Source organism: Drosophila gunungcola, assembly GCF_025200985.1.
Source record: "Drosophila gunungcola strain Sukarami chromosome 3L unlocalized genomic scaffold, Dgunungcola_SK_2 000009F, whole genome shotgun sequence".
Classification (NCBI taxonomy): domain Eukaryota; kingdom Metazoa; phylum Arthropoda; class Insecta; order Diptera; family Drosophilidae; genus Drosophila; species Drosophila gunungcola.
In genome coordinates, this window is record NW_026453181.1 from 1,993,030 (window position 1) to 2,019,562 (window position 26,533).

A 26,533-nucleotide genomic window follows, 5' to 3' on the forward strand; every position below is an offset into this window, starting at 1 on the left:
ATAGTGCTGCTAAGCATCTTCTTTTTAATTGTTGCCCGAGAAATATTAACAGGCAGTCGAGAATCCGGCCATAAATAATAAAAGGCCGAAAGATACTTTCAACCACCCGCAGCCGATATTTTTAATTGCCGCCTTGCTCATCACTAGCGAGTACACATCTAGTACTTTTGTCATCGCTAGTGTCCGGGCTGCAAAAAGACGTATTCATGAAAAAATGGAATTAGCCAAGAAACTACAAGAAGTCGGGTGGTAAGTAGACCATAACAATGTGGGGAGTAGTGAGGACTAACGTTTAATGCAGGCACCTGACGGAGGAGGGCCTTAAAGTTCTGACAACAGCGGTTGGCAGCGAAGATACCCGGAAAATTATTGATGAAGCACTGAATGTGAGTTGCAGGCGAACCGGCTGCCTCAAATGTGTGTAATTATTAATAATAACCCATTACTCATTATTTTAGCGCGATTTCCGTGATATAGGAGGTGGCGCACTGCCCACAAAACGCGAAGATGCCACTTTGCCCGGAAAAATTGTTCTGCAGGTGCAGAGAGTGAGGAATATAGCCGCCCCCAAAGCGAATGAGGAATCGAAGGCCGCGCCACGCCTAATACAACTCGATCTGAGCGACGGACAGAATTCCATACAGGCCCTGGAGCTGGAGCCAGTGCCCCAGCTGAATCTCAATGTGGCACCAGGGAGTAAGATCTTTTTCAAGGCCGAGAAACTGCAGCTGATGCAGGGATTCATGCTGCTGAGATCCACTGAGCTCCAGCTCCTCGGAGGACGTGTGGATGCTCTCTACGAGAAGTGGGATCTTGCCCGAACCATGTTGAGGTATGCGCGAAGTGGTCGTCCTCTAAGCGGCACTTCAGTGCCGCCACCGTGGGTGGCATTTGGCCGGAAAATCGATACCACCGCCGAGAGGGAGAGGAACTTCAAGAGCCTGGGCTCCTCGGGCGATAAGGATAAGCCGGTGAAGGAGAACGATGAGTTCAATGCCATGCGCACCGAGGCCATTGCCGTGGCCACCAAGGCAGGCGGCAAAAAGGTATTCGGTGGAGGTGGTCAGAACATCGTCGATCACAACATAAAGAAGATCCTGGACAAGGGCTTCACCGAGGAGGAGGCCCGCAGTGCCTTGCATGCCACCCGAAACAACCTGGAACGTGCTCTTTTCAACCTAAAACGACGCAAGGAAGCCGGAGGCTTGGCTCCCATCGAAACTATGGGTCGTCCGGGACGCGGAGATCGGCCGCCCAGAGAGGGAAAGCGTGGCGCCAGTGCCAAGGACGAAGCTACGTCATCTAAGCCAGCTGCCAATGCCACCCTGTTTGATTTCCTCACTAACAAGCTGCCAGCTACGGAGACACCGGCGCCTAGCATCGTAGAGGCCTTTGCCGTTGCTCCAGCTGCCCCACCCACTGCCAATCACTTTAATCCTTTCAAGCAATATGGAAACTCAAGGTTCGGCGAGGCGGATAGCCGATCTTCAGCGCTAGGCGGAGGAGGGAAGTTTGGTGATCGTTCGAGGTTTGAGAACAATGTGTCGAGCAGTTTTGCCGCGCATCGTGGTGGACATGCGGGTTCCTCAAGAGGCGGTGGACGCAATCGAGGTGGAGGCAGGGACGAAAGGCCGACGCGGGACGAAAGACCACCCAGGGAAGACAGACCACCGAGGGAAGAAAAACCGCCCAGGGAAGAGAGGGCACCTAGGGAGCGAGGAGGTGGAGGCTTTAACGAACGTGCATGCCGGACGTAACAAACCGGAGTCCGCGGCCGTAAAAACCTCTAACCGCAATGGGCCAGACAACCCGATACCCAAAACCAACTCCGAGGTTAAAACAGAACAAGAAACAACCAATGGTAAGGAACACGCCGGCAACCGACGTGGCAGCGATCGAGGCAGCAATCGTGGAGGCTCAAACAGAGGCGAGAATGGCAACGCCAATGGCAGCCGGCGTAAGCAGCAGGCAGTCAGCTCTGGATCGAATTCAGGTAGTGCAACTGCCAAGCCCCCGAACAATTCAGGAGAAGATTTCAACGCCCGTTTAAGCAAGGTAACCGAGGAGACGGCCAATCTCAAGGTGAGCAGTGCTCCCAAGCGAGAGAATCGACGCAAACAGGGTCAAGGACAAGCCAATCGTCAGGCGGGAGCAGAAACCGAAAGCCAGCAGCAGCAGCAATCAACACAGTTGCCTTCGCAGAAGCCGGAAAAGGCTCAAAACAGCCAGAAACATCAGAATCAGCACCATCAACAGCACCATCACAATCCCCGACACCATTCGCATGCAAACTACAGTCAATTGGCGAATGGCTATACGTACGATCCCAGCAAGATCATGGGTTTCCAGAGCAAGGAGGCGAACGAGTTTGCCATGAGCCTTCTAAAAAGTCAAGGAGTGACGATGCCCAATCACCAGCAGCAGCAGGAATTGCCACCGACGACTTTTGGTCCCGTTTCAGCCCCAATTCATGGAAATCCTTATGCTCCGCCGGCCCCTGTGTCTGCGCCACAGGCTGCACCAAGGGAGCATTTCGGAATGACGCCTGGGGACGCTTGGATGTGGCAGAAGGGCGACTTGTGCATGGCCAAGTACTGGGACGATGGAAGGGTGAGTTTAAGGTCGCTGAACTTAAATTTAAATTTAAACTGAACTTACAAATCATAAAATTTGTCTTACAATATTCACGGCATATGGCAGCTGCTGTATCGATTTATTTAAAAAACTCTTGACATTAGATTGTTCGAATGCAAATAATACTAGAATATAAATAGAACAGAATAAAAAAATGTATCCTTAGGTACAAATATAGTATTTCATTTAAATTTATTTGACTTCTAATAATAATTGTTAATTCTAATGATTTTGTCTTTTAGTATTATGAGGCTGAGATCACGGGAGTGTCGGAGAAAACTTGCGTGGTCTTTTTTATGGGCTATGGCAACCACGAGGAGGTGCTCAAGGCGGACATTCTGCCCATTACGGATGCACAAAATAGGCCACTGAGCAATGCGCCCCAGCAGCAGCAACATCAACAGCAGCAACAACAGTCACGCTACCGCGGAGATCGTCAGGCGCAGCAGCAGCAAGTCTACGTACCGCCCCACAAACGAGAGCATTGAGACAGCCTGTTTACAACGTATTTAAATTAATTGAAATGTTTCGAATAAACAACTTTACAGTGTATTCAAACTTTGAAGCCATGGATTTTATTAAGGAGAAACAGATTTGACAATTGTTTCAAATTTTAACAATTTTCTAAAAGGACTTGATCTTCTTTAGCTCTAAAATAATAACAAGCTTTTTTTTAGCTTAAAAACTAGGGATTAAAGGAATTGAAAAAATGAGAATATTCAACTAAACGTTTCTAAAACTTTAAAACTAATGCACAAGCATTTATTTTAATAATTTAGATCAAAATATATCTATGAATCGACTCAAACATAAAAAATCACTGTTTTTGACTATAAGTTGTAAAATGTTATTTTTATTTAAAAAACGAGTTTGACGAATGTTTATATACCATCTTTAAATCAACAATTTTCCGATTTTTATGCCCATATGTTTAACTACAGAGAGGCTATTTTCCGCTTAGTTATTCGATCGTTCCTATGGCAGCTATATGACATCGTTTTCCGATTTTAATAAAGCGAAAACCGTAATTCTCAAAAAATAAATTATTACCATTTTTTGATATTTAAATTAATTAATAAACAGCGAATCTATTATGTTCCCATAAGAGCTATATGAAGAACTACAAAGTCGTCCGATTTAATTGAAACTAAAACCGTAACCCTAAAATTTTAAACAATTAATAAATATCATTATTTATTTTTATTCATTCATTATTATTATTTAAATTTATAATTGTTTTAATTGGAGCTATATGTTTTAATCGCCCGATTTTAACAAAGTTGGCTCGTTCCAACCTATATACTATCTTCTTAAAAAAGACAATTTTGTGGAAAGTTTAAGTCTAGATAGCTCTGAAACTAAGAGAGACTAATTTGCATAGAAACGGACGGACAAACGGACTTGACTAGATCGACTCTCCTAGTGATGCTCATCAATAATATATATACCTCCTGCAATAGAAAGATAATTTTGGAAAAAAGTATTATCTAGATAGCTCTTAAACTAAGGGACAAATAGAGACTCTCCTAGTGATGCTCATCAAACATTTATATAAACCTAAAAGGTTCGGAAATGTCTTCTTCACTGCGTTGCAAACTTCTGACTGATTTTTTAATACCTTCTGCCAGTCTATAAAAGTAAACCAAAAATATATGTTCCATCCATGTTTTTGAAATCGATTATACGCCAGGCCCATTTGTTATCGACCGTCCCTGGTTTCTGTACGCGCTTTTCAGCACTGGTGCATTTCGCGAAATTTTCCTCACTACATACATAACTTATTTTTAATTTCGACGTTGTGCATTTTCTCTCATGTGCTTAGCCATGTAAAATTGAATTAGTGTATAAACAATAAGAATTAGTGCAAAGGTAATTGAAAAGTGTGGGTGCAAATGGAAAACCGAAATGGACAATAAATTGTACAGCAAAGTTGCAGCTGGCTGGCTGACTTGCGATAATCGCGCTGAAAAAACTTCACCTGCTGTTTTTGCTGAGTATACAAAATGATTAACGAGCTTTATAAAAAACTGACTAATCATATAAAAGTGCAATGCGGTCATTTGCATGTATTGTGTTCATATAAGTTGCCGTTTTCATATGGCAAAATCATCGTGTAGTGTATGCGACAGTGTTGTCAAATGGACGTTTGGTGTTGCAAAGGACTGCAGCCGATACTCGTCTTTTGTTTTGTGCCATTTTTGGACTATATGTAAAGAAAAAAGGGCAAAATTGTCTTAAATAAACAATGCCAATTAAAATTTGTGATAACAATAATATCATGAGAAAATTAAATATAATTTAAGCCACCATTAATTGCCACATGCGATATTCGGCAGAGAGTGTCTGCGCCCTTAACCAACACTGGCGACTGTCTGCTGTTTTCAGCACGTAAAAAGAAAAATGGTAAAATAAATCCTTCTCATTTCTCGGAAATTATTCTAAATAACATTAAAACACGCTCAATCGATAGCCAGTCCTATAAACTATGGAAAAATCAAAGAAAAATTATGAAAAGTGCTTTTGTTACGTCTGCAAGCAAATGAAAAGGCAACGCCAGGCTATGAAAATCTGCCCGTGTATATAAAAAAAAAGAAAGAAAAATCCATATTAAATAATAGTGCGATTAAATTTAATGCAAGGAATATGCTAACAAATCAGCCGTCGCCATTTGTTGTAAATAATACCCATTTACCGCCGCATATAAATAAAAACCGCACAACAACAAAACGCACACACACACGCAACAACAACAAAAAATCAGAAAAAAAGAGCAAGCACCTCCAAATAAAAAAAAAAAGAAAAGAAAAAGAAGCAACTCGAAAATTACTTTTAATTATGCTTGCAAATTTTCTCGTTCTCAGCAAGTGTTTTCCCCATTTCCCCCCTCTAAGTTTTCCACCCCCCTTTTGTGCCGGTGCGAGAGTGAAAATGGCTCTTATGAAATTTTGCGTAACCGAATTAGAATGAAAATTGTGTAAATCGAAAAATAAAGTCGGCAAAAGGAACACTTTGGATTGTTTATCATACATTGGCTGCAGGCGGCTCTATAAATCAGTCTGCATATACTATACACACAATTGTTTGGGATCCGATAAGACCCGAGCAAAAGCTATTGCTCAGATATAAACAATTTCTGTTTTGGTTGACACAACTCGGCTTCAACAGACAATTGGAATTGCATTTAACCAAACTGGGAAATATTGTTTACTAGTAAATTTCTTGAGTCAACGATGCAAAATAAACAAAGTCCACGTGGATAAATGGAATCCCTATCATTAATAATAACTGAACCAAGTTAATCATGACCAAGAACCCTTTAATTATAATAATAACAAAAAAAATTAAAAGAATATCCAGTAGAAAATGTAAAAATATGAAAAATTATAAGATATTAATTTCTCAAAAATATATAAAAATATATAAATAAATTAAAAACTGACAAGTAAATTGTGAAAAAATACTTAAAAAATATATTTACAACTTTATAAACTAATGTGTTCCTATAAAATATATTTTTGTTAAATAATAAATTAATATAAATCAAGTAAATAAAGTTAAATAATAAAAACCTTCAACATTGAAATGTGGACAAAATTTCAGTATCACAACTACACTAATAGTTATAAAGAACCATAAAAGATACAAATTTTAAAGATCGAAAAAGTTACAAATCAAATAAAAATTGTATAAAATAATTAATATATCTTTATTTGCAGTAAACATAATGCCCACAAAGTATCTAAACCATTAATGTAAAAACGATAATCGATTTCTTAATATTAACCACCCAAAATTGTTATATTATGTAAGTAGTAATTCAGAAAAACTAAACTTTTATTAATGGTTTTAACTCTTACCCAACAGAATCACCCTAGAAATTAGACGAGCGATCAAGACAAGGACCCAAAACAGCGACACATGCATGAGTGACCACCCGGAGGATTTCCCAAAAACCAGCCAGTAAACGATGGCCGCCGAGAAGGAGATGCAGGCCCACGACATGGTCCGCCGGCGCAGTTGGGCCCGTGCCGTGGCGCTCTACGACCAGCTGATTGCCCCCAATTCCGGCGCCTTGGGTTCGAGGGCCCAGAAGGACCAGCAGATCGCCTGCCTCCTGGGCCGCTGCGAGTGCCTCCTCGAGTTGGGCAAGTTCGAGGGCTGCCTGGCGGATGCCTACAAGGTGCTCACGCTGCTGTCCGAGCAGACAGAGTGCCTGGCCAGCGTCTCAAGAGCACGTCGATGGCTCGTCCACGCGCTGTTCAAAATGCACAAGTACGGGGTAAGTACAGATCGGGATTTCTCCCTTATTTTGATTGATTTTGATTTTCTGATTTCAAATGATGTCTACTTTATTCCCTTAATTAACTCAGTAAATTTTTTCTAATGCTTCAAATCCTTGAGTTTATCTCTGAAAACAACAACACTCTTGTGAAAAAGATAATTTGGGCAATAACCACTTTATAATTATAACATTAATAAATTTTACTTGTCTTTCGTTTAGGATGCTGAGATCTTCCTGAGCAAGTGGATCAATGAGCTGAGCGGCCAGCAGATATACTCGGACATATCCAAGACCCTCGAACGATACAAGTCCATTATACAGATGATCATGAACGGGCAGCACAAGGCGCAGGCCTTGAAGATCCCGCACGCCCGTCTCGAGGACGAGATGGCCATATGGATACCAAGCTGGACCACTGGGCAACCAACAACCTGCCGCTGGACAAGTACAGCAAGCTGCTCAGCAACAAGGGTTTGAAGAAGCGGGAGCAACAGCAGCAGCAGCAGCAGCAGCAACAACACCAGCAGCAGCAAAACGGCAATGGAATCGGTAGCTACGCAAGCAGCAGCAGTAGCTCCTCCACGGGCAGCAGCAGCACCATGTCCAGCTCCAGCACAAGTCTCCACAAGACCAACGACCTGCTGGCGGCCATGAAGCTCACGGCCGGCAAGCACCAGACAGGATCCGGCGACGGATCGGGCTCCGATCAGGACGATCAGGCGGCCCCATCGACCACCTGCAGCTACTGCACCATCACCTTCCAGACGAGGAACGAGCTGCGACAGCACTGCCAGACCGAGGCCCACCAGAAGGTGATCATGAGCGATGAGGGTGAGTACCAAAGGGGATTTACAATAGAACTTATATATTACTACATTCAATAAATAAATGATTTAAACTAATAACAGAAGAAGTTTAAGATACAAACACTAAACCACTTTTGTTGGAAAAGTATACAAAAATTGGATCTTTCTGGTTACGGTCAGATTTATGATGCATTATAAGTTCTAAAATTAGAAAGCCAAATTACAATTGTGAAGGTCTTTTTTGTTATTTTATGAGGTGCATAAATGTTATGTTTATACGCAAATTTTTCTCAGTTTTTCAAGCAATATTCATTTTGAATTGTAACGACATTCATATTTTCAAAACCACTAAACTAAATGAATTCACACCTCAGACTTATTTGTTATATATTTTCAAAAACCACTGAAAACGTGAATTTCCAATCACTCAAAATATAAAATATTTAATGAACGACAAACTCCAAGCAAGGTTTTTTCAAAACCCTAGACTTGATTATCAATATATTTTCAAAAATCACTGACAACATGAATTTCCAATCACTCAAAATATATTATGTATTACCATTCCGATCAGGCCGCGACTGGAAGTGGCGTCCGCCGCCCCGTGGCTACACGCTGGACACCTATTCCCTGTGCGAGACGTTCAGCGAGGCGCACACCTGCCACTACGGCGCCCAATGCGTGGAGGCTCATGGCCAGGATGAGTTGAACGAGTGGAAGGAGCGCTTCGAGTACCGCCGGATGCGGATGCAGAAGGCCTGCGAGAAGGAGCTCTACGGCAAGTCGTACACGGAGCAAGTGCTAGAGCGATGGATCCAGGCCACGGCGCCGGAGCGAGTGATGTGCGAACGGGTGCCGGATATGGAGGCGCGTTGTGAGCAGCAGCTGGTCACCAGCATCAGCTCGAAGACATCCAAGCGAGAGTGGCTCTTCCAGCTGGAGACGAAAAAGCCTCTAAAGGCGGTGGCCCTCCTCCAGGATGCCCACCGCAATCACTTTGCCCTGAAGTCCATCAAAATGTGCAAGCCAACGGAGTCCAGCATGGAGCTCAAATCCGATCAAGAGTGGGTGGCGGCCGGCTCGGCTCAATCGGAGTCTTCCAGCGAGGACTCGTCCACCGTGACCCACGAAATCACCATAGAGTTTCACACGGAGATCTACGGAACCTTTCGCCAGGCCATCTGCTTCGATGTGGGCCAGGAACCTTTGCTCGTTCGGCATTTGTGCGTGGATGTGTTGCCCGTAAACGATGCCGAGAAAATCGAGGAGATCAAGCGGGACATCATTAACAGCTCGGCCACCCGATGGGATGTGGCCAATACGCAACTTACACGCTTCGAGACCACGATTGGAACACATCTGAAGACCGAGGCGTATCTCAGCGATCTGGAGCACGAGCGGGAACTGCTGGAGAGGTATCCCTGTCCCAGGGCAGCTACTTTCACATTGACACAATCGACCATTGTGGAAAAGCGATTGACGCAGAACAACTACCGGTCCCGCATCCACGAGTTGCTGTCCGTGGAGGAGATTGCCCGCTATGAGCAGATAGCCAGGTATAATGTGAGGACCCGTCTCACCGTGGCCTCGAATTATATCCTCACCCCGGCGGGAATGGCGACCAGCACAGCCAAGTATTCCCTGGCCGGCGAATTGTTTGCTCTCATGCGTTTGGGCAAGGACATCTCCGAGGATACGTCGCCTGGCAGATTGATTCTCTCCAACTGCAGCAGCGTGTACATCTCAAAGCCGGAGGAACCGGATTCCAAAGCGGATCCCAATAGCCGTGCAGTTTACGAGGCCTTGATCGAGGACAAAGGGAAGAATGTGATTTATTTGAAACTATCCGCCAAGTGTGTGGAGGCGATGGCTCTGCAGGCGGACACCGAACTGGATGTGGACATTCAATTCCAGCTGAACCGAATGCCCTACTGCGAGTGGCACAATGCAGTGGACAAGATCACCGATTTCCGGCTGATCTTTCCGGCCACGGAACTGGAACCGAGTATACCGTGGACCCCGAAGAAGCAGTGGGCCGATGCCTGCGAACCGAAGTTGAATGCCAAGCAAAGGGAGGCCGTGAATGCCATCACCACGGCCCTGAGCATCAAGTTGCCCCCAATCCTGCTAATAGGACCCTTTGGAACTGGCAAAACGTACACACTGGCCCAGGCCATCAAGCAGCTCCTGGCCCAACCGGAGGCCAAGATCCTGATCTGCACGCACTCAAATTCAGCAGCTGATTTGTACATTAAGGAGTACCTGCATCCGTGGATCGAGGAGGGCTTGGAGGAGGCCACGCCGTTGAGAGTATACTACCACAAGAGGTGGTCGGCCACCGTCAACAGTGTGGTGCAAAAGTACTGCATCACCGATGGCGTGGGCAACTTCAAGCGGCCCACTGTGGAGGACATAATGCGACACAGGATTGTCGTGGTTACGCTGAGCATCAGCATGGAGTTGGCCACTCTGGGACTACCCAAGGGTCTTTTCACACACATCTTCCTGGACGAAGCTGCTCAGGCAATGGAGTGCGAGGCCATTATGCCGCTGGCCTTGGCCAATGACTCCACGAGAATCGTTCTGGCCGGAGATCACATGCAGATGAGTCCCGAGCTGTTCTCCGCCTTTGCCAAGGAACGCAAGCTGCACATCTCGCTCTTGGAGCGACTGTACGATCACTACCCCTCCAACTTTCCCTGCAAGATACTGCTGTGCGAGAACTATCGAGCGCACGAGGCCATCATCCGCTTCACCTCGGAGCTCTTCTACGAACAAAAGCTGGTGGCCTCCGGCAAACAGCCAAGGCACGAACGCTTTTATCCTTTGACTTTCTTTACTACTAGAGGAGAGGATGTTCAGGATAAAAACTCAACTGCTTTCTATAACAACGCCGAGGTGTACGAGGTGGTGGAAAGGGTGTCCGAGCTGCGGAAGCGTTGGCCCAGTGCTTGGGGCAAGCTCAACGACACCAGCATCGGCATTATGACTCCCTACGCGGATCAGGTGTTCCGCATTCGTTCGGAGCTGCGGAAGCGACGCATGGGTGGCATATCCGTGGAACGTGTGCTCAACGTCCAGGGTAAACAGTTCCGAGCGGTCTTCCTGTCCACCGTACGCACCCGACGCACCTGCATGCCCCAGGGAAGTGCGCCCGGAGCAGCGTCCACGGCCAGCATTGGTGATGCCGACACGGACTACGGTTTTTTGAGCAACTCCAAGCTCTTGAACACGGCCATCACTCGTGCCCAATCTCTGGTGGCAGTGGTCGGTGATCCCGTGGCTCTGTGCTCCATTGGACGCTGCCGCAAAGTGTGGGAGCGCTTCATCGAGATCTGCGACGAGCACAAGTCGCTGTTCGGCCTGACCTGGTCGAATCTCCGTTCCCAACTGGATGGCGTGGAGCTGAAGCGTGGCTATGTGCTGAATCCTCTGGCGCCCGAGTTTGTGCCGCGTGCCCTGCAACCGGAGGCATATCTGCGCGAGCAAGCTGCCCTCTACCTAAACGGGCCGCAGCACGGACACGGTGGCCATGGGCCACCAGGTCCTCCGGCTCATTTCGCAACGGCAGCCGGGATGCTGGGTCCCGGACCGGCGGCCACCGCCCATCAGATGAATCAAATGGCCGCGGCCATGGCCAATCAGCAGCTCTCCCACATGTACTCCACACACATGGCAGCAATGATGGCCGCTGTCGTCGGTGGAAAGTCCGGCAATGGCCCTGGGCCGGGAAGCCGGAGGAGGACCAGGCCCTGGTCCAGGTCCACCACCACACTACGGCGGTGGCGGCGGAGGAAGCGGAGGCGGAGGACACATGGGAATGAGGGGACCACCGCCGCAGGCACCTCACTTGCGTGGCATGCCACCCGGCGGTCCGCCACCCACACAGCCGCCAGGAGGCGGAGGAGGAGTAGGGGGCGGACCACCGCCGCCATATGGACAATACCCGGCCATGCAGCACTGGCGGCCACCGCAGCAGGGACCAAATGGGCCGGGACCAGGACAGCAGCAGCCACCGCAAAATCCCAATGCCAGCCTGTGGGGTCCACCGCCACAGACGAATCCGTGGAGTGTGCTGCCGCCAAGCAAGCAGCCACAGCAACCCCAGCCGCCGCCAGTAAGTGCTCCGGGGCGTGGACCAGGACCAGGACCTTTGCCACCGCCACTCAATGCCAATCCTTCGCTGCCCTTGCGGGGAGGCAGTGTACCACCCCCGCCGCCAAACGCCTCGGCGGCTGCTCAGCTGCTGAGGAATCCGAGTGAACTGGGCTACCTGGCCAAGAAGACGCTGTACAACCATGGCCAGGCGCCGCCGCACCACCAGCTGTACGGACCCGGGCCAGGACCACCGCCGCCCCCATCGCAACAACAGCAGCAGGCGCCGCCGATGGGCATGCAGAGGGGCAGCAGTGTGCCCAACGGACCCATGTCGCCCATGGAGAACGGACCGCCGCCGCCTCCCTATTTGAGGCACAACGGGAGCGGCTACAATCCAGGAGCACCGCCACCGCCGCCACAGCAGCAGCAACAGCCGCCACCCAATCCCTTTATGTACGCCGGCAAGCAACCGTCGCCGAGCTCCATGAGATTCGGCCCTCTGACGCACGAGTTACTGCCCCCCAATGTGAGCATCTACGAAATGGCTTTAAACCCCAAGGAGGAGCAATACAAGTGGTACCTCAAACTGCTCGAAACCGTGGGCCAGGAGGGTGCCAACAAGTTCGCGGATATGTTGCGCCAGGTGATGGCCACGCTGCAGCAGCAGCAGCAGCAGCAGCATAAGCCACCGCAGCAACAGATGGTCAACAATCCGATGCTCAACAACCCTCATGTGCAGCGGCCACAATATCCCATGCTGTATCCCCAGGGGCAACAGCAGCAGCAGCAGCAGCCACCTCAGCAATCCGTGGACGCTTCACCGCCGCTGGAGAACTTCAACCAGCAGATCGATCTGGTCTTCAACTCCATCATGAACGGGGCCAATGACATTGCCCAGCCCATACTGCGGGATGTTCTTGGCATGGTGGCTGGCACGGGCAATGCCCCTGGTCCTCCGCTCAGCAATGGTTTGAACGGAGCCGATCTCCAGCAGCAGCAGCAACAACAGCAACAGCAGCAGCAGCAGAGTCGCCTGTTCGCCATGATGCAACAACAGCAGCAACAACAGCAGCAGCAGCAGCAGCAGCAACAGGCGAAGCCTCCACCAGGACCTGGTCAACCCCTGTATCCCAATCACTTTTGTGGACCTGGGCTGCACCAGGCGCCGCTCAATGGTGGCGGCAACAATCTGGGCGGCGTCGCTAGCACCAACTTTATGGGGAACGGTAAGCAGAGAATTTGGATTTCGAGGAGCGGATCACCTCTTTTGGCCTGAGATTTGTTGTGTGTTATTTTTACGTTGTTAAAATGCAGTTTATATTGTTTTGACAGCTTTTCAAGTGTTTTTCAGGTTAGAAAGTGTTTTGAAATATATAATATCCTTGTTAAGAAGGGGTATTGTGGGGTACTGGGGAATTGGGGGCATCAAAATTAGAAATTTTGATGTGAGAAAGGCAAGATTAATAGATTATATAGATGTTTAGATTATAAAGATTAATGACTATATAGATTATTAGATTATATAGATTAGATTATACAGATTATTACATTATATAGATTATTAGATTATATAGATTTTTAGATTATTAAGTCCAAGGGAACTTTAATCAGACCCTATTTGTTTCCTAACGCTATTGAATGCCAGTTAGTTTAATAATTATTTATATATCCAATCTACTTATGAAATTATTCTGAACCATTATAGCTAGGGTATTCTAAATTGTAGTTAATTTTGTTCTACATTTTTCGTTAGAGAGCATATTTCTTTTTTATTTTTTATTTTTGGAAATGCCTAAAATTACATTTTTTTGCTTTAGAAGAAACCGAAAAAGTGGCAGTTCTGAGGAATTAGGAATTAGGAATCCATTCCCTCTTAAGTAGAAAATAATTAAATCCCAAGCGATTTGGGAAATGTTAAGCAATTAATGTTCTGATTTTATTATCGTTGGTTTTCCCATGTTAATCCTTATACCTCTCTATCGTCTAGCTGGCAATGCTCTGCTCAACGACAAGCCCTACAACAACCTGAACATGCATAACAACGTGGGCGTGAACAACGCCGGAGTTGGCGGCGTCGGAATGGGAATCGGCGGCGGAGGTGTTGGCGGACACAACAATAACAACAGCAACAACAACGGAATGCTGAGCAATGGCAACAACTCGGTGCCGCTGTACCGCCGCCAGGCGCTGGCCGGAAACGGGATCGGAGGCGGAGGCGGAAACGGGGGCTTCAACAACATGCACGGGTTGGACACGGGGGCCAATCTGATCGAGGCACTCTTCCAGGCCAACAACTCGGTGGTGGATCACTCGGTGAAGTCGTCGGACCACATGCACGGCCTGCTGTACAACAACTTCAATACGCTGAAGGGGGGCGGTCACGACGTGGACCTGTTCCAGGCCATGGCGCCCAGCATGCCCCACTCGGAGGCGGCCAATCATCACCAGCAGTCCTCCGGCTCGTCGGCAACCACCTATGCGGCTGTGCTGAGCCAGGGGCCCCAGGCGGTGGTTGGCGGAGGCGGTGGCGGTGGGGCAGGACCATCGCCGGGACAGGCGCAGGTGCAGGCGGGCGTGGCAGGAGTCGGGGCGGGCGGCAAAGGCTCGCAGGCGGGGGGCGGAAGCGATCTCCTAGAGAAGGATCCGTTTGCGGCCATCCGGGAGTTGGGACAGGCCACGACCGGATTCTACAACTACTTTCAGTGAGAGGCGGTGACGGCAGCACATCTCCTGCTGTGGCATCAAAGGGTCTTAATCTAAAAACAAAAACGAAAAACAAAAAACAAAACAAAAAAAAAAAACAGAAAATTAACAACAAAAAAAAAATTGCAAAATTCTTAGCTGAACAAAAAAAAACGTAAAAAATGACCCAGACAATGGGAAAAACGGAAGAGAAAACAAAAAAGAACTGCTTCTTAATTATAGTTGCCCCTATCCTTATTTTTTTGCTTTCTTTTAAATTGCAAATTATTTAATTACGGTAGCCTTAAGTTGAAAGTGTGAATTATTATAATTAATTAATAATATACATACATACCTATTTAGTTAATGTTTAGTGGTTACTAAAGCTCGCCCAAATGCCGCAGCAGGGATTTGTTGACGTTGACCTTTGGCCTTTCTCCCTACTACCCACTCCCCCCTGCCACGCCCCAATGCCCAAGGTCGCCTCAGGCGCCTCCATCGGTTCGCAGCATCCAACGGGTTGCTCTGAGCAGCCCAGATAAATAATAATAAACGTCTACACAAGAAAACCTTATCGATTAGACTCTTGAAGCAAACAAAAAAAAAAATTTAAAAAACGTTACAAAAAAAAACAAACAAACATAAAACCACATAAAAAAATGAAATAATTATGTAATAACTATAAACTGCAAGATGCATAGTTAGCTTTAGATGTAAGATTATTCAAGAGAACATTTGTATTGTACATTTTTTTCTATTTTTAGAGCGTAGCATATTTGCTACGTAATCCTTCGGTTCGTTTTCTACCTTTAGTTTATCAGTTATAAATTTCAATTTTGTACAGAAGTTGACTATTCAAAAACAAAAAAAAACAAAAACTATTAACAAAAAACATTAAAACTGAAAATTTGTCACGCACTCAAATATATAAATTATTATTATCCTTATTAACTATAAATTCAGATTATATACCTATTATATATATTTAATGGCTATAAGGGATATGAACATTTTTGTGTACGAATTAAACATACTTACCTACATACGAACATATATATAATACGCATATAAATATTTAAATTTGTGCACGAGTTATTTGTTCCTCTCCCCATCCGAAATTGTCGATGCGTGTGTAAATTATATTACGATTGTTGAACACCCCAAACTTGCAGCCATCGCCCCTGAATCCCCAAAAAACCCCACCCACTCATCGTTTAGTCCGATCTGACGACTGGTAAATGTAAAACATACGAAAGATAAATGCAAACAGAAATATAAGAATTTTTCGATAAGAGTATTTAACCGATCTTTGAGTTTTATCGTAGTATTTTGGCTAGCGACTTGGATAGCATAAACATATTAACTTTATATAACTGTAATTATTTAACCATTGTAACGCATAACAAACTAAAAAGCGGAAACAAAAAAGAACGAAAATCACACAATTTAATAAACAAGAAATTGTACTTTTAATAATACCACCCCCTCCACTCATGTCATTTGTTAAACGATTCTTCTAGGAAATACATTGCATACACGAACACATTTAGTGTTAAATTATATGTAAATTTAGACACCACACAAACAGCAACTAACTAAAAACAAAATAGCAGACACCACATCATCGAGCACGACAAGAACAGAACCCAGAAGCCTAACGAAATTCCTCCATTTCAACTGTATTGTATATGTAAAACAATTTATATGAAACCAGCTACGCTGAAAATACTTATAAAAAAAATCACAAAAAAAATGAAAACAAAAAAGATCCCCAAGGGACAACAAAAAAAAAAAAAAACAAAAAAAAAATTTGCAATTTTGGATTCTTTTGCCGGCAACTAGTTTTCTTGTTTTTCAAATATTTTTCATTAGCCCATACTTGATACTTGAGTTAATCAAGAGTTTAAAACTGAGTTAAGCTCAAAAACTTAGTTCAGCATAATTGTTTAAAGTACTGCTTTAAAATAGGTTTGTAGATTCTGAAATTATTATAATTATAGTGCTTCTGATTAAAGTAAGATGTTTGTAAATCAGTGAAGAACAAGTATACGATTTTGTAAAGCATCGCCAGGCCTATAGATATTGAAGTCTATTATTTTTTTAATTTTACATATCCTCTATCTACACTATCTCAAAACTAATTTTGTTTAACTCAAACATTTTTTTTTTGCTGGAAAATTAAGTTTAATAAGTTTTGTTGATCAAATTTGAAGAAGCCTTTTCCATTTTTAGTAAAAATTCAATGTTTACATTTTGTTTAAATGTCGCCAATACTGAGGACCTCATAAAACCCTTAAGCATATAAAGAAATTACAAAGACGAAACCTTTTTTGTTGGTGCCTAAAAATTGGCAACTCCTGGCGTTTATTAGGATTCCTTTACACTTAACTAGGTACTTAATTAGCAGAAGAAACTAGGGCTACAGGTCTAGACAGGTATATACAGCCCGGAGAGCTCCTCCTTGACCTCGTCGTACAGATCCTTGTACTCCTCGTTCTGGCGGATCAGCAGGGCGACTGTACCGCGCTTTACGCCCATGGCAGCTCCCAAATCCGCCCGACTTGGCGTGTAGGCATATGGGATGCCCTTCTCCTCGCAAACGGCGGGCAAATGACACAGGATGTCAATGGGAGTCACATCGCCAGCGAAGATGCAAATGCTGTGGGCCACGGAGGGTCATTAGTTTGTGCTCTTCTGGCGGAGATTGGCCACTACTCACCCGGTTTCTCCTTTGCGCAGGCGAGTCTGCACATCCTTCAATCCGTTTCGCAGATAGGTCTTGTGCTTCATCGCCTTTTTCACCAGTTTGTAGCACTTTTTAGCCAGTTTCTTACCTGCCATCGGCTTGGCAATGGCGTTCACGAAGACCATCTTGTCGTCGTAGGACTCCTCCTCCTTGATGGAGACATCGCCGCTGACCACTACGGATTCATCGGCATCCTCGGAACGCTCTACTTTAACTTTCACCATTGTGTTTTAGTTAAAAACGTGGATATTTTGTTTAAACTGCAGGTCTTCGGGACAAACACGTGTTCAGAGTGACCGCAGCTTGGATTTGTGAATATACCATCCGACTCGAGAAAAAACGCTGACAAAATACCATATTTAACTCGAAGGTCCGTGGTCAGCAAAGATCATCACCATGGTTGGTGCCTATGCTAATGTTCTACACTGAAACAAAACAATAGAACAGGTTTTCGTTGAAAAGTAGGTTTTCGTTAAACAGTAAGTTCAGCAATAGCTACAGAATTATCGATGTATTCCGAATGGTAATTGTGAATAGAACAAAGCCATTTATTTAGGCTTTTTGTGGACATGGACATTTTAGAAACCTCAGGGTTTTCTTGTATTTTTAATTTATGCGTCTTTTAATCAAAACATACCATTTCAAGCCGAACTTTTATTCTTACGATAAACATTTATTAAAACTGACATACAAATTGACACCCAGAAGACATAAAACATTTAAAATGTGCATAAAATAATAACTAAAAGAATTGCTTGGCCAACTGGATAATGTTCAAGGCCAATCGGATCTCTCGGGCGCCGCGAACGCCCAGCGCAGCCAAATCCTCCAAGGTCATTTGAATAAGCACCTCGATGTCGATCTCCTGGCGAGTGAATAGTTCGGATAGATGTTCGTTTCCAGTGCGGCTCAGCAGGGATTTGACACGGGGACTCAAAGTGGGATGCTCCACCGGGGAGCCGGGCTTGTAGCGTGGATGTCTAGTACTGGGCCTAGGGCTCTTGAAGTCCTCTTTTTTCACTCTGGATGCCTCGCTTTTCAACTTGGATGCCTCCTGCTTTAGCCGCGTCTCCTGCTGCAGCCTGACATCCAACTTCTCCCTCCTTGTCCGTAATTTCGAATCTACCGAAATGCAGGATTGGCCTGCTGGTGTGGATTCCCCAGCAAGAGTACTTTGACTCGTTGGCGAAAAAACCGATCGCGTGCGCATAAATTCTTTTGAGAAACGAGTGGGAAAACTACTATTTGATATGCCCTTTGAAGGTTGTGGGTGTCGGCGTGATGGAACCGTAAGATTATTGGCCTTCGGGATCCCAAAAATTCCATATCTCGCGGTATTCTTCCTACCACCGCCTCCAGTAGGCGTGACTTCGTCAAATGTAAAAGCTTCTTCGGTGGCAATTGGCGTTAATGGCGCCAGTGGAGACCCGGGATCTGTTAAAATTATAATACCCCTATTTGCATTTAGTTTTGTGAACAATTTAAGCCCAATTACCTCTAAAGACACGATTGTATCGATCCATTTTGTAAATTTTATAAATAGTTTTTCACGAGCACGAAAGACGACAAAAAAGTGAAGAAGTAATTAGAAAAAGAAGTAACTGTAATTTAAAGCTTTAATAATGTGACCGCTTTAAAAATGGTTGAAATTCCTAAATACAAATCGATCCGGTAACTTTTCTTAAGTCTAGTACTCAGATCGACTTAATCCGTTTGTCAGCAATGGGGGAGCGAGATGAAAATAATTTGGCAGACACTTTTCGTGAGAAAAAAAAACAGAAAATTGCATAGCGTTGCCATGCGTCGGAAATTAACTGTGGGTCGTTAGGACCTTTGTCAGTTGGAGTTAGCAGAGCAGAGGCGATCTAAAAAATAAGAATAAAATCAAAAAACTCACTGACGACATAATTTTCCCGATTTTTCAGAATATATAATAATGTATAAACTATAATATTTTATTATTAATAATAATGTTTAAGTAACTATTAAATTTTAATTGTTTTCTGTTTGTCAACAAACCTAGCTGAAAGAGTATAATTAAAATCGTAATTCTGAATTATTAAACCATTAATGCGTCAAAAAAATAAATATAAAAAAAAATTAAAAAGTTAATAAGTTAATAAGTTTGAATTTAATCAACTTTAAACCGTGTTTCTAAAATAAAAAAATTAAAGAAATAAAAGCAGCAAAGTTATAATTTTAAAATTGTTTTTTGTTTCTATGTCAGCTATACTATATAATCGTCCGGCTCCTTCCGACTTATATATGTATGTAACTACCTGCACAAGAAAGATAACAAAGCTTCATGCAAAAAGCTTTAAAACTGAACAACGACAGAAGACTATACTTAACCGGACATTTAACGGACAAAACATCTGAAATTAAATCCTAAAACGACAAAAAAAAAAAACGGCAGAAACTGTTTCGTTGACGATAGCTCGTCAGAGATATAATTTACAAATATTTTGGAAGACTTTATAAATATTTTTTACTAGTTAAGGTTCGAAACTAATAACACAAGCTTTAAATGTTGTTTCGTTTTTAAAAGGTATTTTTTACTATAAGAATCTCTCCTTTTGTGCTGCTAAGAGACCTAATCTTACCCTAAATCTCTGATGTTATCCATTTGACTTGCTTGAAATAAATAAATTAAAATGAGAGTTCAACGATCTCGCTACGCATTAATATTTAGAGTTTGACATGTCTAAGTACCAAATTTCGGTTTTATACTGTCTTTATATTATTATTTAGCTTCTAATTAAAGCGAGTTTGGCCAGTTTTTGTTATCGTTGCTTTTGCGATGCGGTTCGATTTGATTTGATTTTTGCGACGAAGTTTTTGCGACGAACTTATTGGGGAATTAGCAATCAACAGAAAAAACCGATAAAAGGTAAACAAATGTTCCAAAAATCGACACACAACGTGAAAATAAGGTGAACAAAAATAATAAATTAAATTAATTTAATGACTGCAGAAAATTCACAATTTTTTTTGTGCACAATAATGATAATGTCCATAAAGTCCAATAAACACACTAAAAAAATGTTGTTTTAGATGTGTGTATTTTAACTATAAATGTGGAATCTAGGTTAAATAAATACCTAATATATATTACATGCTTATTTTAACACACCGATATTAAAATGTATTACATGAAAAAATAGTTAGAAGGTCACAAACATGAAATACATGATTTGTATCTTAAAAAAAATATTTTAAGCTACAAAAATATTTGTTTTATTGTTGTAAAACCTTGTATCGGGTTCCTATTAAATGTATAAATCCATACATAAAATACCTAAAAATTATTAGAAATGGTTCTATCTTTGTAGCGAACATATAACAAAATTTTTTTATTTTTCTCTATTTATATATATTTTTTATATTTATATTTTGTGTACGTATAGGTCGACCATAATTTTGTTTTCTCTGCTGCAAAATCATGACATTGCCACCTGTTAAAGCCTCGCAGATATTGTTGCTCTTGCTTCTGTTTGTGTTTTATGCGCTTTACCTTGCTTTATTTGGTTTTCCGTGGGCAAGAACAACATTAAATTATTGTCTTTGCGCACTCGGCATTGCCGAAGCTTTGGCCTGCTCTTTTTCCCAACAAAGTCCCCCCCCCTAACAGAGCCACATGTGAGGCTTGTTGTTGCCGGCTTTTGGCCAAAAATCAGCTGAGCTCGGCCAGCTGCTTTGTGTTTATATTTTTTCCACGAGCGTAGCGCCTGCGCTTGAAATGTTGAGCCCCCCTGGTCACCAAATCAATCGACCAAAAAGCCGAAGCGGAAAGCCGAGCTTTTTTGACTGGAGAACGGACGTATAAAATAGCGATGCCTCGCCACCAAGCGATTCAGTTGTCTAACGGAGTTCAAACCAAGCTGAGTTGGAAAAGTTCTGGTGCTAGGGCCGTGGAAAATCCATCGAAGAGTCTGTCGTAAAATTTATAAAAAATTCCAAAGTCATAAACAAGTGCGTTTGAATACAAAAAAAAAAAAATAAATCCATTTACGAGTGCTGTGCTGTGGGCGCATAATTGTGTATGCAAGTGCATAAAATATCCAACAGAGTATCAAAATCGATTGGGGAGACCCGAATAAATCCCCCATCAATTGTTTAACCACTTGGGCAGTGTTCTTGAGACATGCAAAAGTAGCCAGTGGAGTGTTAAATATAAAATCACAGCAACTACAACTACAACAACAAATACAAATACAAATAAAACGACAACTTGCGAAACGTATTTTTTCGAGTGTTTTTTTGTTTGCTTGCCGCCGACGACGACGCCGATTCAACAAAAGAACTTTGGTAGGTTTTTCGGTTTTCCATCGGAGCTTTGCTTTGTTTGCCTTGCTGGATTTCATGCAAATTAAATTAAGCAATTAAACGAAACTCACAAAAATTGTATTTGCCAAGCTCGATTCTTAGACTTTTTGTTTTGTTTTGCGATTGGATTACCTCATGTTTGGGCTATAAGACCTCCCTAGGTGATTGCAAAAGTTTCGTTATTAATTTTTTTCTCGCCTTTTTTTTTTTGCCATTCTGGGTATTGGCAATAATTACAAAATTTACCCATTCGGTCAGTTATTATCGCTTTGTCGGGTTGTGCTGGTTTTTTTTTGCTGCACTAGTTTTCGCGAGGAGTATGAATACTATACATTTGAACAGTGTTTTATTTTTTTCACTTTTACCCGGTGCGGTGCTGGTTTCATGGAAATTCAAATAAAAACTCAAACTTTTTTAATAACAACAAACGGTGGCGAGGAACGTAGAGGGGTGGTGTGGAGATGCGGGCGCTGCTGCACTGGAATATATTTAATTGAACAACAAAAAGAAAGCCAAACAATCATAGGCAGCTCAGAAAAGTGGATTGTTGTTGCTCTTTTGGCGCTCAAACGATACACAATGAAATGAGAGTACAGCTGCCACCTAGAACAAGTGGCATAATAAATATTTTTTAAAATAAATAATGGCAGAAAAGCGTAGAACGGAATTAAATATTCGGAAGTCTACTCAACATATATATTGGGGAAAGACATAGTCACTAAACATAAATAAAAAACCAGGAAAATATTGGGTTAGTCTATGAACTCATATTATCAAAAAATATGAAAAATCGGTTGTTATTAAAACAAAAAAATCCGTTAACCAAATGTGCATAAGCAGAATAAATCAGTTTTATATATTTTGGTTTGAAATCTTATCAAAGTAAATAGCTTATTATCATAATTATATTTATTTTGCTATGTAGTTTTCTTAAAAAAAAGAGTTTAAAGATCAAATTTCAAATACTACCACTTAGATACTTATAAGAAATTTATTTTTTAAGGCAACAACGGTTTTAAAGTATTTTTAATGGTAACAGACGGATTGTAAACAAATTTCCTCTTTAGTATATATGAGCATTTTTTGTAAGCCATAGCTAGTCTTTCATCAAAAATAAATAAATCTGGATACAAATTTATAATGAAGCCGAAAGTCTATGAACCCCATTTAAATTATATGTATATGCAAAAGGACTTTAATTCTTTTTTGAAAAAAACGTACAAAGGCATAAGAGCAAATGTACAAACAAAAAATTCGCTTTGGCAAACAGATTTGAAAATAGACCAAAACAAACCAAAAGCAATAAAAGAGCACGGCAAAGTACGAGGCAAATTGTTGAAAAATGTAACAAGTCAAAGGAATTTTTTCTACGTCCCCCTCCCTCCCTATCGCCTGTCAAAATTTTTGCGATAATTTAAATAGAAAAGTAAAAAAATGAAAACAAAATTTTGTTTGCTCTCGCTGCAAACGTAAATAAAACGTGAATATTTGAAAAAAGAGGTTGGCTGTGCTATAGAGGCATTCACGGTATAAAATTTTGAGGATTTTGTGAATTTAAGTTTTATGGAAGAAACATTTTAGGGAAACAGTTAAAGCACTTAAGATGCTTTGGTTTGGTCGATAAACCAAATTTTAATTAGGAGCGAATTCCGTTTAAATTCAAAAACTCAACTTTAAAGCCACTTTCTACTGAAAGTTCACAGAGTCGAAAAGATTAAAACAAATGCCAAGGAACTTTCTGGCTTTTTGATTTGGCTGATTTTCAACTTTTCTTTTAATGCCGCCCCACTTCCCAACCACTTAACTTAGTCAAATATGCAAATGGAATGCGTTCAAGTATTTGTTGAAAATTAAACGGAAATAATTGAATTATGGTAAAATCAAATGAGAAGCATTCAATTCAATTCCAACAAAAAGCAACAATCGCATTGAATAAATAAATATCTGAGCGGAGAAAAAAGTAACCTATGGCGAGGAAAATAATGTAAATATTTGCGTAATCCAACATCATTTACATAAAGCACCAAGGAAAAACTGTTGGAACGATAAACTCAACTCTCTCTAAGAATTTTTTGTTGGACTTTGGTTTTAACTGCAAGGATGATTGACAGGCCGCCGGATGTCTGCCAATTAGAGCAGGATTTCCAGGCCAGGATTTGGTCACAAGCTGGCAAAAATGAAAATCTTTTAAATAAATTAAAAACTATTCTCTGCCTAACAAGAGCAGAGCAAATAATGCACATTTAAAGTTTTAGAAACACAAAATCCATAATTAATGGCCCACATAAAACAACTAAATCGAAAGAAATGTTGCAGAAATTTGTGAAATCTTAAATTTAAGGATAAGCCCACTTGTATGTGTAAGTTAGTTTGTACTCTCCTAATTCCCAAAGGATCTGTTTCCACCCAAGAACAAGAATGAATATGAATGTGCATCGTATGTTTTTGGTAGCTTGAGTCGCCTGCATTGGGGATTTACAAAAAATGAAACAAAATTGTCCAACCAAAATTTATTCTGTTGTCGCTTTAGAATAGAGTAGCCACCAAGGACCTACCAAAAAAAAAAAACGGTGGCTAAAGCACATAAAAATACAGATACAGTTTGGCAGGAAAAAATGTTAGTAGAAGCATTGCAGTCACTATGGTTATCGACGAAAAGATTTTGTAGCCTATATACTATATATGGTATATTCATTATACATTCATATAAAAAATGGAAGCACAAAATGAGCAGGTTTTTATACACAATACAACCTTTAATATTAAATTTTTTAGATGTAATTCGACTTCTACTTTTTAAAAACTATCCCACAATTCACCTCATTTAAGAAGTTAAACAAAAAATTAACTTTACCCCTTTGAAAAAGTATTAAATGAGGCATGGAAGACCTTCCTTTTGACAGTTTCCAGCTTATTGTGTGCCCATTGTATGGGCGGATGGAGACGAGCGTCGAGTGACTGAGCCAAAGTCACATGAGTGCAATTTTAAAACAGTGAAAGATATATAAAGCGAAAGCAAACAACTGATCAAATCTCGGCGCTATTGCAATGGGCGTCGTTTTCCGAAATGACGGCTTAGATGTACGCCCATAAAAAAATATAGACGAGAACCTGAAAGTTGAGAAAGAGCTGGGGCAAGCACCAAGATGGCAAACAACTGAGGTTGCAATAAATCCCCGGCAAGACAAGCAAAAGGAGCTGCAATTGAACCGCCTGCTTCTTGGTCCTTCAACCTTAGTACTTCGTCCTCCGTCCTCCGTCCATCGTCCTGGGTTCGAATAGCGCAACAGAATGTCAATTACTTGAATGTGAGGTTGGGTCAAAGCCATATAGCCGAAGCTTGATTTTCATTTGAAAATTCCCTGGGCCGGCAAAAAGGGAAAAACTATTGGGACCTCTGATTGCCTCTCGGTTACTTTGACTAATTTCGGCAAATCGCCTTGCGAAAGCAATAAATTTTTGGTCAGAATCAGGAAATCTAATGGATTAAGGGATGTGAGAAATTTTCCCTTGATTTGGGGTTTGATTTTTCATATTCCAGTTGCATTTATTACCTTTTCACCGCATTGCATTTGGGCATTACACTGAAACAAAATATGCACCATTGATATTTACCTGTACTTTATTCAGACTTCTCAAATAGTGTTATTATTAAGTGCTCTAAAAACGGAATGTTTATTTGCCCTTAGGTCTTTTAATGTGGTATACTTAATAAATGTAACATTTTATTACAACTTCTCCCAGAATATTTGTAATACTTAAACTACCTTTTTTTCTTTCTCATGCATCTCTTTAGCATGATTGAAAATGAAAAATGTGCTTGGAAATACTTTAAAATGTAAATTGTACAATTCATGAACCACTTTTTTACAAGTGTGTCATCGAAAAGTGAGCAGAATTTGAGCTCGAGTGTCTTGGGCCAAGTCCAAGCGTTTTTTGTGGGTTTCCATTTATCGATGGTCGCTTGCATGTTTGTCTGTCAATTGGATTTCGTCCTGGAAGTGAGCTTTGAGTTTTGGTTTCCTTTTGCCATCCAGATCCAGAGACTGGCACTTGGCCGCCTTTGAGCTTTGAACATGCGAGGGGCTGTCCTGGTCAAATGCCTGGCTCATTTGCAGGTTTCCTTTGTGGCTCTGAGCTTGGAATTCGGGTTTAGAGTTGGAGTTTGAAAATTGCTTGCATGCCTTCAATAGTTTTACTCCGCTGAATCGCTATTATTGGAAAAAACCCCTTTAACAATAGGGCGCATAATATGTATTTGCTAGTTAGTGAGATCAGTAAGAAAAGATACTTAATCTGTAATTTAAATCAGCAAAGGGCCACGATTATAAAAATTACAAAAAGCGAATGTGACAGTCTCGCTAATTGGTGTTAATGGCTTTAACCGATCTCTCCTTTAATAAATATTATTTCATTAAGTTGGAATTTCCCTTAATTGGCTCGGTAAATATTTATTGCCGATTTGAAATTACGCCTTGGTGCTATTTTAAAAATCATAAATATTAGTATGCAAGAAAAATACATATTTAAATTCCCATTAAATATATTTTAAGACACACTTACTTACTTTGTGATTTTCTCTAGAAAACAGTTAAAAAAGTTTTTACTCTTGTAAATCTGTGCTCAAGTTGATAAACAACATCAAAGAGACATAAACACAAAAAGAGAAAAACTGAGACTCGAACTATGACTGTAGCAGGATTTATCGCTATATAATACACTTAAATAAGTTTTTTTAGCTGGTGATAAAAAATATTAAAAATACAGTATTTTAGAATTTATTGGAGGACTCTTAAAGATTTAAATCTTAAAAAAATCAACAAGAGCTTGTATGTATGAGATATTCAGCAAATTATTCTGAATTCATTTTAATTCAATTTGTTTAAACTAAAAAAATGCTTTTTAATGGTAATAAAATTAGATAATAATTTAATTTAACTTAATAATTAGTTTTCTTAA

General features: G+C 41.9%; 5 protein-coding genes across 5 annotated transcripts in view; 3 read left to right on the forward strand and 2 right to left on the reverse strand.

Moving 5' to 3' along the window:
- Positions 1 to 93: 93 nt before the first annotated feature.
- LOC128259910 (tudor domain-containing protein 3) lies at positions 94 to 3,195 on the forward strand. The gene is given in 5 exon segments (XM_052992542.1): positions 94 to 249; positions 302 to 386; positions 459 to 1,745; positions 1,747 to 2,610; positions 2,877 to 3,195. Coding segments are annotated over 5 exon segments (2,517 nt in total). The 5' UTR covers positions 94 to 214; the 3' UTR covers positions 3,123 to 3,195.
- A 1,163-nt stretch (positions 3,196 to 4,358) lies between these two features.
- On the forward strand, positions 4,359 to 15,380 carry LOC128259906 (probable helicase with zinc finger domain). Its single transcript, XM_052992533.1, is given in 7 exon segments — positions 4,359 to 4,503; positions 6,499 to 6,913; positions 7,136 to 7,310; positions 7,313 to 7,747; positions 8,297 to 11,457; positions 11,459 to 13,046; positions 13,808 to 15,380. Coding segments are annotated over 6 exon segments (6,390 nt in total). The 5' UTR covers positions 4,359 to 4,503; positions 6,499 to 6,601; the 3' UTR covers positions 14,527 to 15,380.
- A 1,431-nt stretch (positions 15,381 to 16,811) lies between these two features.
- LOC128259925 (H/ACA ribonucleoprotein complex subunit 2-like protein) lies at positions 16,812 to 17,564 on the reverse strand. The gene is made up of 2 exons (XM_052992561.1): positions 17,222 to 17,564; positions 16,812 to 17,161 (listed from the first exon to the last, which is right to left on the reverse strand). Exons 1-2 carry the CDS (start codon positions 17,470 to 17,472, stop codon positions 16,930 to 16,932), a joined length of 483 nt encoding a protein of 160 aa, XP_052848521.1. The 5' UTR covers positions 17,473 to 17,564; the 3' UTR covers positions 16,812 to 16,929.
- A 323-nt stretch (positions 17,565 to 17,887) lies between these two features.
- Positions 17,888 to 18,935, reverse strand: LOC128259755 (uncharacterized). The gene is made up of 2 exons (XM_052992307.1): positions 18,744 to 18,935; positions 17,888 to 18,682 (listed from the first exon to the last, which is right to left on the reverse strand). Exons 1-2 carry the CDS (start codon positions 18,769 to 18,771, stop codon positions 17,991 to 17,993), a joined length of 720 nt encoding a protein of 239 aa, XP_052848267.1. The 5' UTR covers positions 18,772 to 18,935; the 3' UTR covers positions 17,888 to 17,990.
- Positions 18,936 to 21,097: 2,162 nt separating this feature from the next.
- Positions 21,098 to 26,533, forward strand: part of LOC128259863 (Ig-like and fibronectin type-III domain-containing protein 2) — an 82,750-nt gene continuing 77,314 nt past the window's right edge. The window contains exon 1 of the mRNA XM_052992471.1: positions 21,098 to 21,556. The gene's annotated coding sequence lies outside the window, so the exon portion shown is untranslated. The remainder of the gene's footprint in view (positions 21,557 to 26,533) is intronic.